The sequence below is a fragment of the Vipera ursinii genome, assembly GCF_947247035.1.
Source record: "Vipera ursinii genome assembly, chromosome: 2".
Lineage (NCBI taxonomy): Eukaryota > Metazoa > Chordata > Lepidosauria > Squamata > Viperidae > Vipera > Vipera ursinii.
In genome coordinates, this window is record NC_139513.1 from 150,726,520 (window position 1) to 150,740,525 (window position 14,006).

A 14,006-nucleotide genomic window follows, 5' to 3' on the forward strand; every position below is an offset into this window, starting at 1 on the left:
CAAGACGGAATCTGAGAAAAGTTACATTTCAATCCTATATAAACCATTCCCATTCCAGCCCCTCCCCTCATCCATTTGGTCAGGCTGTCGTCAGTTGCTAGGTGTCAGGTTCTTCCATGGGAAAGGGAACTCTCCTTGGTTTTATGGTTATTGCTTCCCTTTTTTCAGTTGTAAATGAAGACACAAACCATATCTGTCTGTCCCCCTCCCTTCCCCCGTTAAAACATCCCCTGTTGTTTGAAAATCGCTTTAGTAACCATCCTCTCCCCCCCCCCCTCGGAGAGATGGCAGAATCCCCAGTAATAGCACGTTGTTCTACCTATACAATTATGAAATGTGATATAAATGGATTCTGACATTCGGCTCTCCTTTCAGAAAAAAGATGAGTCCATCTGTGGGGAAAGAAAACATATAACTGTTAGCCTGGTTTGTTTGGATATTCTGTATGAAACCTCTTAAGCAACTTAGGTGCTTTAACATGGAGTTTGTTAACCCATTCGTTTTCTGAGGAGGGGAGGTGTTTCCATGCCACTAAATATTGTATCGTTCCATGGTGTTTTCTGGAATCTAAGATTTCTTTCACTTCAAAATGTTGTTCTCCTTCCACCATGATGGGGGGTGGTGGTGGTGGGATTTTTTCTCGTAGTGGAGATTGTTGTTCTCTCTTTAATAGACTGCAGTGGAAGGTTGGGTGTATTCGTCTAAGATTTTTGGGTAGTTCTAATTCAACTGTTACTGGGTTTATGATTCTTTTAATTGGAAAGGGTCCAATATATTTTGGTCCTAGTTTTTTACAGGGTTGGAGTGATTTCAGGTATTTTGTGGATAAATATACCATCTCTCCTACCCTAAATGGTGTGGGATCGGTTCTTTTTTTGTCTGCCTGTGTCTTGTATGCTTTTCTGGCATCTTCCAACGCTTTCCTAACGATTGGCCATGTATTTTGTAATTGAGCAATCCATTCCTTCAGGTCAGGGATAACCGGTTCTTTTGGGGTTAGTTCTGGTATTGGGTTGAAACTCTGGCCTGTAGCTACTTGAAAAGGAGTGTAACCTGTGCTTGAGTGGACTGCATTATTATATGCTACTTCTGCAAAAGGCAGTAGGTCCGTCCAGTCGGACTGCTGAAAATTAATATAGCATCTCAGATATTGTTCAAGTATATTATTAAGTCTTTCAGAAGCTCCGTCTGTCTGAGGATGGTGACTAGATGACAGTCCTTGGGTGGTTCCTAAGAGGAAATAAAATACCTTTCCAGGTCTGGACAGACCACAAAAATTTGGAAGCACTAAAAACGCCCAGGAAGCTCACTCCTAAGCAAGCCCGCTGGTCCCAACATTTTCACCGATTCAATTTCACTCTCAAACACTTACCGGGGGGAAAGAACTTCCTGGCAGATGCATTATCCCGCATGCCCCAATATAACAGCACAAGAGTTACTGACTTTAAACCACTTGTACCGGAACAACAACTGGCAGCACCAGTCACCACCAGGGCACAAGAAAAAATGAAGCCGAAGGTAGATAGCCAAACTGGAATAGAATTCAGGAAATCTTTGGAAAGTGATGAATGGTTCCAGAAAAATAAACATGTGTGCACAATTAAAGATGGACTACCGTGGGTGGGGGAGAAGCTATATATACCTGCCACACAGAGAATCAATTTCATGCAACTGTGCCATGATACAAAATCAGCAGGACACTTTGGCTTTGTAAAAACCTTACACTTAACTAAAAGGCAATTTTGGTGGCCATCTATGAAAAAGGACATAGAAAGCTATGTGGGTAGCTGTCAAATTTGCGCGATGGCCAAAAGACTGCAAGGGAAACCGCCAGGTCTGTTACAACCGGTGGCAAACCCCTCAGCCCCATGGAAAGAAATAGCCATGGATTTTATCGTAGAACTGCCTGAAAGTAATGGAAACACCGTAGTCTGGACTGTCACAGATCTGTTCTCTAAGCAAGTACACTTCATACCTTGCCAAAAAATCCCGACTGCAAAAGCATTAGCAAAACTTTTTGTACAGCATATTTACAGATTGCACGGGGTACCACAACGCATCATATCTGACAGAGGGGTGCAATTTACATCGGCATTTTGGAAAGAATTTTTATCCCTCTTAGGAACCACCCAAGGACTGTCATCTAGTCACCATCCTCAGACAGACGGAGCTTCTGAAAGACTTAATAATATACTTGAACAATATCTGAGATGCTATATTAATTTTCAGCAGTCCGACTGGACGGACCTACTGCCTTTTGCAGAAGTAGCATATAATAATGCAGTCCACTCAAGCACAGGTTACACTCCTTTTCAAGTAGCTACAGGCCAGAGTTTCAACCCAATACCAAATGGATGAGGGGAGGGGCTGGAATGGGAACGGTTTATATAGGATTGAAATGTAACTTTTCTCAGATTCCGTCTACTGTCAGGACCCACCTCAATCCACATCTTAGGAAATAAGAACTCTTGGATGCAAGTTTAGTCCAAAAGGAAAATGTTTACTAGGAAGGAATTGATTGTGGGAATACAAGACGGAATCTGAGAAAAGTTACATTTCAATCCTATATAAACCATTCCCATTCCAGCCCCTCCCCTCATCCATTTGGTCAGGCTGTCGTCAGTTGCTAGGTGTCAGGTTCTTCCATGGGAAAGGGAACTCTCCTTGGTTTTATGGTTATTGCTTCCCTTTTTTCAGTTGTAAATGAAGACACAAACCATATCTGTCTGTCCCCCTCCCTTCCCCCGTTAAAACATCCCCTGTTGTTTGAAAATCGCTTTAGTAACCATCCTCTCCCCCCCCCCTCGGAGAGATGGCAGAATCCCCAGTAATAGCACGTTGTTCTACCTATACAATTATGAAATGTGATATAAATGGATTCTGACAATGGGTCTGGATTATCTTAGGGAGCACCTGCTGCCAGCGTCAACTTCCCATCGTCCTGTGCGCTCCGACAGGGAAGGCCTCCTCAGGGTACCGCCGGTCAAGAGTGCTGGCGGGTGATTCCCAGGGGGAGAGCATTCTCGGTGGGCGCGCCTGCCCTATGGAATCAGCTGCCGGTGGAACTCTGGATCGCCCCCAACCTTCGTTCGTTTCGCCGGGACATAAAAACCTGGCTATTTGAGCTGGCCGGCCTGGACTGAGGGGTTTTTAAGGTTTTAAATTCAATTTTAAAGTGTTGGGGCTATTAATTTAATTGTATTTTAAGCTGTATATTGTATCTTTTTTTAAAATTTGCCCTGTAAACCGCTCTGAGTCCTTCGGGAAAAGGGCGGTATATAAATCGAATAAAATAAATAAATATTACGATTTGTGTTTTTTAATAAGCAGAATTATACATCCAAACCTGCATGCACAGTTGGTGAAGGACATTTGAACATTTTACAATATTAACTATGCTCTTGTTCCCCGAAACAAAACAGAAATCTCTACATCTGTTTGAAAAAAATGAACATGTGTTATGTATTTTACATGCTGTCAGGAATAGTGTGTCTAGCAATCACTGAGGGTGTCTTCTTTGCTTTTGGGTTTTTTTCCCCCCACTGAACAAAGAGCATTTCCAAACCAGTTAATATTATTTTGGGTTATATACAATTTTGTGGATTTCCCAAAGGGGAAATAAAAAGAAACATTCGGTACATTTTTTTAAACCTTACTTTGATCCAAAAGAACATCCAGCACTCTAAGCAAATTTATTTATTGATCCATGGATCAAATTTTTAAAACTACTTATCTACCTCACAGAGGGACGCTACGGGTGTCTATCCTACCTGCAGAAACAACAATGAACAGTAAATTGCCACTAAAATCAAACCAAAGAACGAACCTTGGAAAAAATATAAAAGTGAGTGGGGGGAAAAAATAGAACAACCTATAGGGTTTCCTGCCTGAGCAGGGGGTTGGACTAGATTACCAAGGACCCTTCCAACATTATTATTATTATTTTGATAATAATTTATACATTTAATGATTAGAAGTTTATGGAAAGAAGGAAACTGATGGGATGTGAGAGAATAAAATAAATGTAGCTATAACTGTTGTTATTAAGATCAGAAGCCTCTCATTTCTCCTCTTTTAACTTCTTTTTCACTTCATTATGTTTCTTTATATCTCTTTTTATCTCTTATGGGTCGTTTTAGGCAGTTTAGCTAGCAAATACTTTTTACCTCCAAATTTGATGAGATTCAAAACAATCGAGTACCGAGGCACCATTGTATTTTAATAGATTGGAAAATGTAACCCCCAAAAGAGCAGAAAACGGGAGTTTCCAAGAATCAAAACTCCTACGCTCTGGTACTCTTAGAAGTCCACACCCAAAGGTTGTTATGGGGCCAGTTTGGTGTAGTGATTAAGACATCAGGCTAGGAACCAGGAGTTCATGATTTCTACTTCCTAGTCCTATCCTAGGCACAAAGCCAGCTAGGTGACTTTACCAATAGAAGAGAATAAATGTTGCTCAGAACTGAACTATGGTGTCCTTGGTACTCCTACGAGCTTGGTTGTTGTAACACCATCAATGCTAGTCAGCGTGCGGTTTGCTTACTCTGTAGCTTAACTCTTGCCAGCATTGGAGGACAAGTGGCTTTCTCCTTGCTAGTTCTCAATTAGGGTATTGTTTCCCTCTGAACAATTCTGTGTGATTAACAATCAAGCAGAAAACAATCAAGCAGAATGATTTGACAATCAAGCAGGAGGGTTTTGTTTAGATTCGCATGATTTATCAAATTCACAGAAGAATTTGATGGCTAACCTAAGATAGACCAGTAAACACTTTTAAAGGGACATAGTATTTTGGCCACATTCTGTTGTCATGTGATTTTTTTCTTACACTGTGTAACTTTAGTAGTGAAAGATTTTAGCTTTTTAATTGTATTCATAAGACAATGTTGCTTCAGCATCTCATTTATTTTCAACCATGACTCTGAGCCTCATGTGGATCCTGTAAGTATCCTTAGAAAATTAAGGTAGAGGATACTGTAGTTCAGTACTGTATCAACATGTTTAAGGAACACTATTAGATGTTTTAACATTTGGCTGTTAGTGTCCACATTAAAATATGAAGCCAGCAACGTAACCAGAAATATGAAACAATATGAAACCATGATTTTGCAGTGAGTTATAGCAAAATACTGGGGCAAAGTAGAAGAGTAAAGACATACACAATTCATATGGCCAGCCAGATTAAATACAAACTCTGTAGATACTTGTTTATTCCTTTCATTTAAAAAATGTAATCAGTATACAAAGGAGGCAAACTATTTTAATCTTTGTACAAAAATAGCACTTTTTAAAAGTGTTTCAGACATCATTACATAGGTAATTGGATTTTTTTTTAAAAAAAGCATATACATTATTACAAGATAAAACAAACAGTCTTTTACATAGAATAGACAAAATTATTTTATTGCCAGTGTTACAGGTTGGCTTAAGTGACTGCAGAGCTGTGCTATAAGCACCAGAAAAACAAAAAAACAAAAAAATTAAAAAAAAAAAACGAAAACAAAACGCATCCACCTTAGATCACTTCTCACCTCCCCATTTCCTGGGAACAAATGTAGAGGCAACGATGTTACTACGGAAGAGAATTACTAGCTGTTGGAGATAGTGTAAAATTGTTGTTAAAGATTTATCAGAGTACGTGCATTACTGAATGGAATCTGAGCTGAAATTCCTCCTGCTCAACTACCACCACAAAACATGGGGAAAGCAAGTGCTCATCCTTTTTCCAAGTGGATTAGGAAAATTAAATTAATTACTGGACTCTTGTGGCCCATTTAAACTGGACTGTGACAAGATTTAATATAGAAAAGTCTGGCTCAAGGCACAAAATGCTGCAGAGATCTCTTTAAGGCTGATGGCATTGGCTTAACTATATACAAGTCTTGTTTATATAAAAGGCAAGGCACATTTTATTCCAAAAAACAGCATTGCAAGTAATTTTAAGATAATATAAAAATTAAAACAGGTTTAGCCATCTGGAAGAGGGGCGTTCTTCTGTACACATTTTATGTTAAGGCCAGTTTATATAAACAGAGGCTCAGTAAAGCTTTTCCAAGACCCAGCTTGCAACTACATGTTTAAATGATCTTCAATTAATAATGTTCTTGGAATTGAGACACATTCACACATGCAGCATACATCCAAATAATGGCTACCCTGCCCTCTCTCACTGGACAGTCACTTTCAAAATTCACGAAGCCCTTCCCTCTGTGATGGGAAAGTATTCAATAAGACAACAAGCCTCACCCTAAAAAAAAAATAGCCTCCGGAAAGGGATGCTTTTCCCCCCCTCAAACACAACTCAAATCTGCCAATAGTGCTGATCACACAAATAACTGAGCTTTGTTCTGAGCGCACACACCAGCAAAGAATGTTATTTTAGCTTTCGCATGTGTAAAATTGAACGGTGCCTTTGTAAGCAGAGGCCATCTTTTGGAAGCAACGGACATTCTCAACCCAGCAGATAACCAGGGATCATGCTATCATTCTGACCAGATTCACAAGAACAGTCACTGCAGACAATGTTATAAAACCAAACTGAAAATGAGTGGAAGGTGGCACCAAATGGGGATGCACTGTCGCTTAAAAGGGTGGACAACTCTTTTCTTAAAATCTAAATGGTAAGACTCCAAAGGGAAACAAAAGGTAGGCCAGATCTTCCTGCACCAAAGACTTTCCTACATGGCTACTCACACGGAGAGATCAAATTTCTCCCAGGGCACTATTTCAAATGGTAGTAGCATGCATCTCTTACACGCAAGCAGACACAATAAACAGTCATGGTTACATGGTTACATTAAGACTTTAAAGATCTGAGTTCTTGTCTATTGAGATAAAACTAAATGATGCAAGCAAAGCTCTTTTGCGACAGAAGAGAAATATAAGTGATGCTATGATGTGGGTGGCAATTCATGCCCAAGCACATAAAAAACAACAACACCTTAACAGGAGTTTAAATGGAATGCAAAATTCGAACTTCAACACAGTGCTACTGAAGGTGTGAAAGAGGCAAACGAAGTGGTCAAGTCAATGATAATTTCCATAGAAAACTTTTGATTTTGACTCTTTTTTTTTTGAGTTCCAGGAAAGGCACTTACTGCATGTTTTTCTGTAATTTTTTTCTGCTATTATGTTCAATGATAGTATATATAAGAGCCTATTTCAGACAATATTACTTATACACGAAAGAAGAAGAAAAAATATATGACCTGAGTTGAACATTTCTCCTTGGTTGAAGACCAAAAGAGAATTTTTAGGTTGGGGTGGGAAAAAGGGACACATACGTAAGGAATTCAGTGCTACTATGCAATATAATCTTTGTAAAGACCATTTTCCTCAATACTCTTCTAAATATTTGGCATATACCATGCATATATTTACTTTGCACGTTGCAGAGAATACCTTCCGATTCTAGCAGAAACTCAGAAAAAGTGTAGGACAAAAAGGCACAATCGCAATTGTCACCAGGTGCTGCAATGAGATAGATACACCACTTAGGAGAAATAAATACTGCAATCTACCAAGGGCCCTAGAATCCCCAGTATTCCCTAAACAGAATTCTCCCATGCTCCCAGCCCACCTTTAAGATTTAGGTTATTACAAATCAAAATGCTCACCTTTTCTCCATATTTCTGTCCCCCCCCCCCTTTTCAAAAGTGAAGAGATTTATAATAGCTGTTTTCCCTTCCTTAGGTGTTCATACTTCAGAGATTTATTGGATTTCTATCACTAACTGGAAACCCTACTTCTGGCTTCCTGACTTGTAGCAATAGCTGTAAACTAAAAAAATTGCTCTTTAGAAAACAAACATGAGGAGCTGATAAGAGAGACTCGTAAATCTTCCGTGATGGGCAATCTGAGACAGCAGACTGAGAAAGTCTGCCAAGAGAAAAAGTTTCATTTACAGATTTATAGATGGGATTCCTTCTACAAGTCACACTGAACTGAGTAAATAATGTCCAAAATAACAAAACTGTCCAGTGGATTTTTTTTTATTAAAAAAGGATGCCATTTTTCTCAGTTGCGAAAAATAAATGTGAATAGACAGGCTTTTTCAAGTGTAGCACTTGGAAAAAAAATGCTAGTGGTATTTTCTGTAGCAGAAGAAAAATTATTAGATCATAACAGCATTTCCATTAACGCCACATCTGCTAAGAAAACAGTTGAGTGGATGCTATCAACAAGCACAATCTGGTATTATAGGGAAGTTTAAAGGGGGAAAAAAAATCAGCTATTCTTTCACACAGTGGGAACTATCCTGCAATCTTTCATAAGCATGTACATACTGTGTATGTATAAGTCTCTGTGTGTAAACAAAGATGTCAATAAGTTCTGTAGCATTATTTGTTTTCTTAAAAACACGGTTCTACTTTCCCAAATTTGAAAATCAGATGACAACTGGTGGCATCACAGGCATCATACTGCTTCCCTGCCCCCCCCCCCAATTTTTTTTTTTTAATGCAACTAAGCCATTCTTGAAGCAGAGGGTTTAAAATAGCAGGAATAAGCCAGCAACTTGGGGTATGAGGCAGTTTATTTATCGCTGCATACTATATGGGACTAAATTATCTAGAACATCAAGCTCCCTTCACTATGGCAATTAACGCTTGTATCCAATTAATTTAGTAATAGTATTACAGTACTTGAAATCTATCATAGTAAAAATCATCTTCTATCAGATGATTACAATCCTTGAGTCTCTGGAACATCCAATTTCAAGACCCTAAAATATTCTCTTGCTTTTGAAGCAATACTGAGCTTGCACCATATGAGAAATACAATCTGCTTTACCTCTGATCTAACAGCGGTACCTGGAAGACCCACAAATCCTTACTACTGTGACAAGGCAATTCTTTCTTAATAAAAATGCTTGAGTTACACATGCCTACCCAGTCCTCCTGGTGGTACATTACTTTGTATTTGTTTTATGTTTCTTACGTTACTGGTGTAAGTCTGCCCTTTCCAATCCATCAAAATGAATAGGGAAATCATTGGGAAAAAGGGGAAAAGGCTAAGCAAGAAGTGACAATTTCACCTCAGCCAAAATAAATTGAGCAAAATCAATTCATCAGTACAAATAATTCACAAGCACTACAGAAGTCAAATATTTACACCATGGCTTTTCTTATTTTTGATATGCTTTAAGATGCTTATGCTTTTTTTTTGGTCTTGTTTCCATCCTCTCTCAGCTCAACAAACAGCATTTGTGAAACAAGAATATTCTTTTTAAAAACTCATCAAAAGACTGTGAAAGCGCTACCCAACTCCAGGCAAGGGACTCCCAAGGATCTGCAGATGCAAAGCACTTGGACAATTGTGGGGACGGTTAATCTTAACTCCAGCGTTGTCCTGAGAAAGGAAAAATGATCTTTTTTCCCTGGCCCTGACAAAAATGATGTCGTAATTCAGCTCTGCTAAACCACTGCAATATATGAGTGCATATATAGCATATCATATCATATCGTATCATATGATTCCGGTACGGCTCCAGATAACAAAACAATAAAAAGGAAAACAGAACAGGACATGGCAAGAGGGGCATCTCAATGTTACCAACACAACACTTTATATGGAAGGCAGACGAAAACAATAAACTGGTTTTATGCTACTGAAGAGCGAAGTGATGAGAGAACTTCAGAGCAAAGCAACGGAAACAACAAATAATGGCCAGGTATATACCCCAGCAACAATTCATGGACCCTTTTGTGAACTTTCTGGGGCACAGGAATTCACCTTGCACGTGACAAGTACTGAAGTATGCAAGAGGCAGGAGCTTCATGAAGGCTATGTAGCAATTGGAAGATTTCCCTCAATACTTAGTAAAAAAATAAAATAAACTTGTCATGCTACCTTGTTTTAATTAGCAGAGGGAAAAGGACAAAGGACCGATCAGCTGAATGATCTGGTAAAGTACTGAACAAACCTGTCTAAGTGGTTCACACTAAACACAAAGAGGTCTTAGGAATGATGCCTAAACTCTCTGAAGACTTACTGGGATGGGAGGTGAGTGTCATAAGGCTCCGTTCCTTAACAGAGATTCTGTAACGACTCTCAAGCATCACATTTTCTGCCACCCCCCCACCCCGGTCACTTTTTATCTCATAAGCACCGGCCTTCACTTTATTTCTTTGGTATTTGAACTACCACTTTAGTTCCCTTTGTTGCAATTTCCTCATAATAATTGTTCTCATAAGGACGTATGTAACCTTGTAAAGGGAGCAGGCTGGCTAGCAAGCACTAAATTGCTAAAAAGAAGTTAGAAATAGATTTTTTTTAAAAAAAAGCCAATTCAGAATTTATTCTCAATGGAACACCCAGAAACTGAGCCAAATATTGGGCCATTTGTCAATTTGGAAAGAACTGGGCAAGTCCCTTAGCGTTTCACAGCAATGCAGTTATCTCAAGATAAAAGAAGCCAAATTTACATTTTTCCTTTAACTACATGGCCTTAGCATTTTGTCAAGATCTTAAACAAAGAACAACAGAGTCCAATACTATAGTTCCAACTTGCGATGTAGTACAATGGCTTGAGTTGAACCCTAACATATATAAAGACTTCTCCGCCACACCCTTAAGATTCCTGGTGTCCTTAAGAGGGGCACGCATGCACAAATCCTTTAAACAAAGAAGATTCACCGCTTCACACTAGGAACTAAAAAGAATTCCCCTAGGGCCAAAAGTTGAAGTCATGCATTTGGAAGGCAAAGAACATAAATTGTCTGTCACGTTTTCATCTTTCCTTAGGCTCCCTTGCAAATTCAGAACACACAGTGGGTCATGGACCCGATCACTTTGGGTAGAAAAAAAAAATGATGACAGGGACTTTAAATAGACACTCTTTTCTCCAAATAGAGAAAAGTAGAAATTATCAGGAAGTAGCTTTTTTTAAAAAAAGGTATAGGTATGAGAGTCTAATCAAATAAGGGAAGAGAACATTGGGTGTGTGTGTGTGCGGGGGGGCTGGAGAGAAAAACCTAAAAGTTAAGCACAGGAAAAGCAAAATTTATGTTTTTATACTTACAATTAAAATGCAATATAGCATCTGAACATAAGCCTGAACGCCGTTTAACAGCTCAATAAGTTCCAAGTTAAGGCATCTGAACTACAACCAAAGACTTTGGCTGCAGCGCTTTTTAATCTCTTTCATCCAAAAGAACATATTTTATAATTTTATATAATTACAATAATAATAACAATAATAATATAGATTTTTTTTCTGCTAAAAAGTATTTCAATGATCATATACATTTAGAACCAAGGCATGATGGCATTGGGGTACCTAATAAAGGTGAAGAGACCTAATGGGGGAGGGGAAGAAAAAGCAAAACAAAATTAATCAATCAATCAGTTCTGGGCCATCCCCTTTTCCCACGTATTCCCCCCAGGCATCACCAGGCTGAACTATACAGCAAGCAGACCTTATTCTGCATACAATATTCCTGGGAGACAGAAATGGCATCTGAAAGCTAGATGTGGCAGCCGAGTCCCCATCTTCTGTCACTTCTGTCATGAAAAGGCATCTCTTGGACCTCGAGAAACCCACGTTTATGCAATATCGGACAGATCCTCAGAATCCATTGCCACTGATGTTGATCGACTGGAGATCAGCCACTTGCATGACATTGATGCCGCTGCTCGCAAGGCGTGCGATGCCTTCTGGGCAGATGGCTTCCATGGCCACCATATTGGTTGCAATGAGGGCGGAAGGTGCCGCTCCACCGGCACTCTCTGTGGAGGCATTCGCATCAATGGAGACTGCAGAGACGTCCATAGCACCCACGCTGTTTGGCGCGCCTGCCTTCTTGTTTTGGTGGGTCTTGATGTGCTTGGAAAGATGATCGCTCCTCATGAAGCGCTTGGGACACTCGGGACAGGCAAACTTTTTCTCTCCTGAAGAAAGAAAACAATCATGAAGCCATTCCCCTGGTTTCATTCTTAAAACATGGTAGCCCAGCCTCTTCCTGTCAGGAACCATGTCCTGTTTTGAGAGAATCAGCAAAAAGTGTTATCAAACCACAGCCAGACTTGGCTATCATTCATGCTCTTGTCACCTCCAGTTTAGGCTACTGAATTGGGCATATGCCACTTAGCAGAAAATACTTACAAAGGGCAAACTCAATGACACCTATTCCAGCTCTATTTCTTTCTCAGAGCAGTACAAACCTTATTATTTTTAGAGCCTTATTTATATCAAGAGAAGCTTTTATCCATGTAAGCCTCTTCCTAAGATCTTCAGGGACATCTATATACAAAAATTAATAATAACCCTATTGTGGGAGCCTATTTTGCTGTGGCTTCTTTTTGGAGAGTAGTTTTGCTTAGAGATATCAGTCTTACATAGCGTCCCAATATACCAGTCATATGCCTACAAACTCTTGCTTTTGTTCCCCATTCTATGAAAATATTTCAGCTTTGTTACCTTCAACAAATATTAGGCATCCAAATAAGTTTTTACAAAGTAGCCTCTAAAAAAAGAGAGACATTTTAAATGCCACATCCTTGCATAGTTTTTTTTATTATTTATTCATTAAATTTATACGCCCCCACACACACTGCAAAGTGACTCTGGGCAGCTTACAATAAAAATCATAAATATTACAATATTAACAATAGTAGATACAAACTTAAAAACCAATTCTTAGGTTTCAGTTTGAAAAAGGTCGTTTTATTATTGATTATGGTGAATTTTTACTCAACTGAACGTTGCCACATGGTTCTGGCCATTATTTGCCCATTCATATGGCTCTTGTTTTATACTGATTCTCATTTTTCAATTCAAGGCTCGCTTACAAACCCTTAAAGTAGAGAGCAAATAAAATAAAATAAAGATAATATTTATTTCTGTTTTATAATCATACATATGCTCTCGCCAGCTGGGTTATTTTGTTTAGTTTCTAGATAACACTTGTAAATTTGCAGTTTTATATATACAATTACGGCAAGTTGTTTTGAATAACACAAATACATTCCGGAAACATTATTTTCAAAGCACTTTCTGTTTCCACATATCCACTGCATTTTTACAGCAATGTTATTTCATTTTGAAAACTCCTAAGGCAAGGAGGTGTTTGTTCCAAAACTACCACTGCATTTTTTTTAAAAAAAGCAGCAATGCTGCATACAGTAGCTGTCACTGTAGACAAGGTTTGATGTTATGCCCATGATGCAAAAACTTCACAAAGTGCTAGGGACCACTTTTACATGCAGTAAACCAGGGAAGGTGTCATACGCTTTACTTAAAATGTTCAAATTTATTCTGGAATAACTAAAAATGCCTCCCTACTTGTATAGCTGTGTTAACAAAGAAGATCCCAACACAAAACTCTTTTGAAACCTCTCCCTCACCTCAAGCTACACACAATACTCGTTGCTTGGGCCCAGGAACTCCTTGCACTTACCAGTGTGTGTTCGCTTGTGTCGCTGTAGCTCATCACTGCGTGTGAAACGCTTGCCGCAATACGTCCATGAGCAAACAAACGGCCGTTCACCAGTATGCCATCGAAGGTGAGCTCGCAGGTGAGATGTCTTCCCATACACTTTCCCACAGCCTGGGATATGGCAGATGTGCTGCTTCTTTTTGCCAGGGTCCCCAGAGCCTCTGAAAAGGGTGATGCACAAAAGAGTTAATCCGATAAAACTGGCTTGCTTACCATTTGTTTTGCCCCATGGCGGGGGGGGGGGGGAGGGGAAGAAGAGCTACTGTCACATAGAATTATTCCATCATCTTCTTGGGTGGTTGCCATGAACACTAGAATTGAGGTCGCCCTCCTCCGTGCAAATCTAGTCCTAATCACAACCTCTCCAGTAATATAATGGGGGCAAAACGGGTGGAGGTTACTTTGTTAGTATTAAGCGACTACAAATCCAAAACCAAGATTTGCATTATTACGTCCTGATCTAGAATGCCAGAATAAAGACAAGGAAGACACTTGATCAAGGCACACTGGACAATCTTTAAATCACACGTTGTTGTCTCCGCACTGCTTGTTCTCTCGCATTTTGAAAAC

General features: G+C 39.3%; 1 protein-coding gene across 2 annotated transcripts in view; it reads right to left on the reverse strand.

Annotated features, from left to right (window-relative positions):
• Positions 1 to 5,195: 5,195 nt before the first annotated feature.
• Positions 5,196 to 14,006, reverse strand: part of SP1 (Sp1 transcription factor) — a 34,699-nt gene continuing 25,888 nt past the window's right edge. For both annotated transcript variants that reach the window (XM_083353670.1, XM_083353671.1), the window contains exons 5-6: positions 13,398 to 13,597; positions 5,196 to 11,889 (exon numbers count right to left, since the gene is read on the reverse strand). In XM_083353670.1, coding sequence (XP_083209796.1) covers positions 11,567 to 11,889; positions 13,398 to 13,597 — 523 coding nt within the window. In that variant the 3' untranslated portion in view covers positions 5,196 to 11,566. The remainder of the gene's footprint in view (positions 11,890 to 13,397; positions 13,598 to 14,006) is intronic.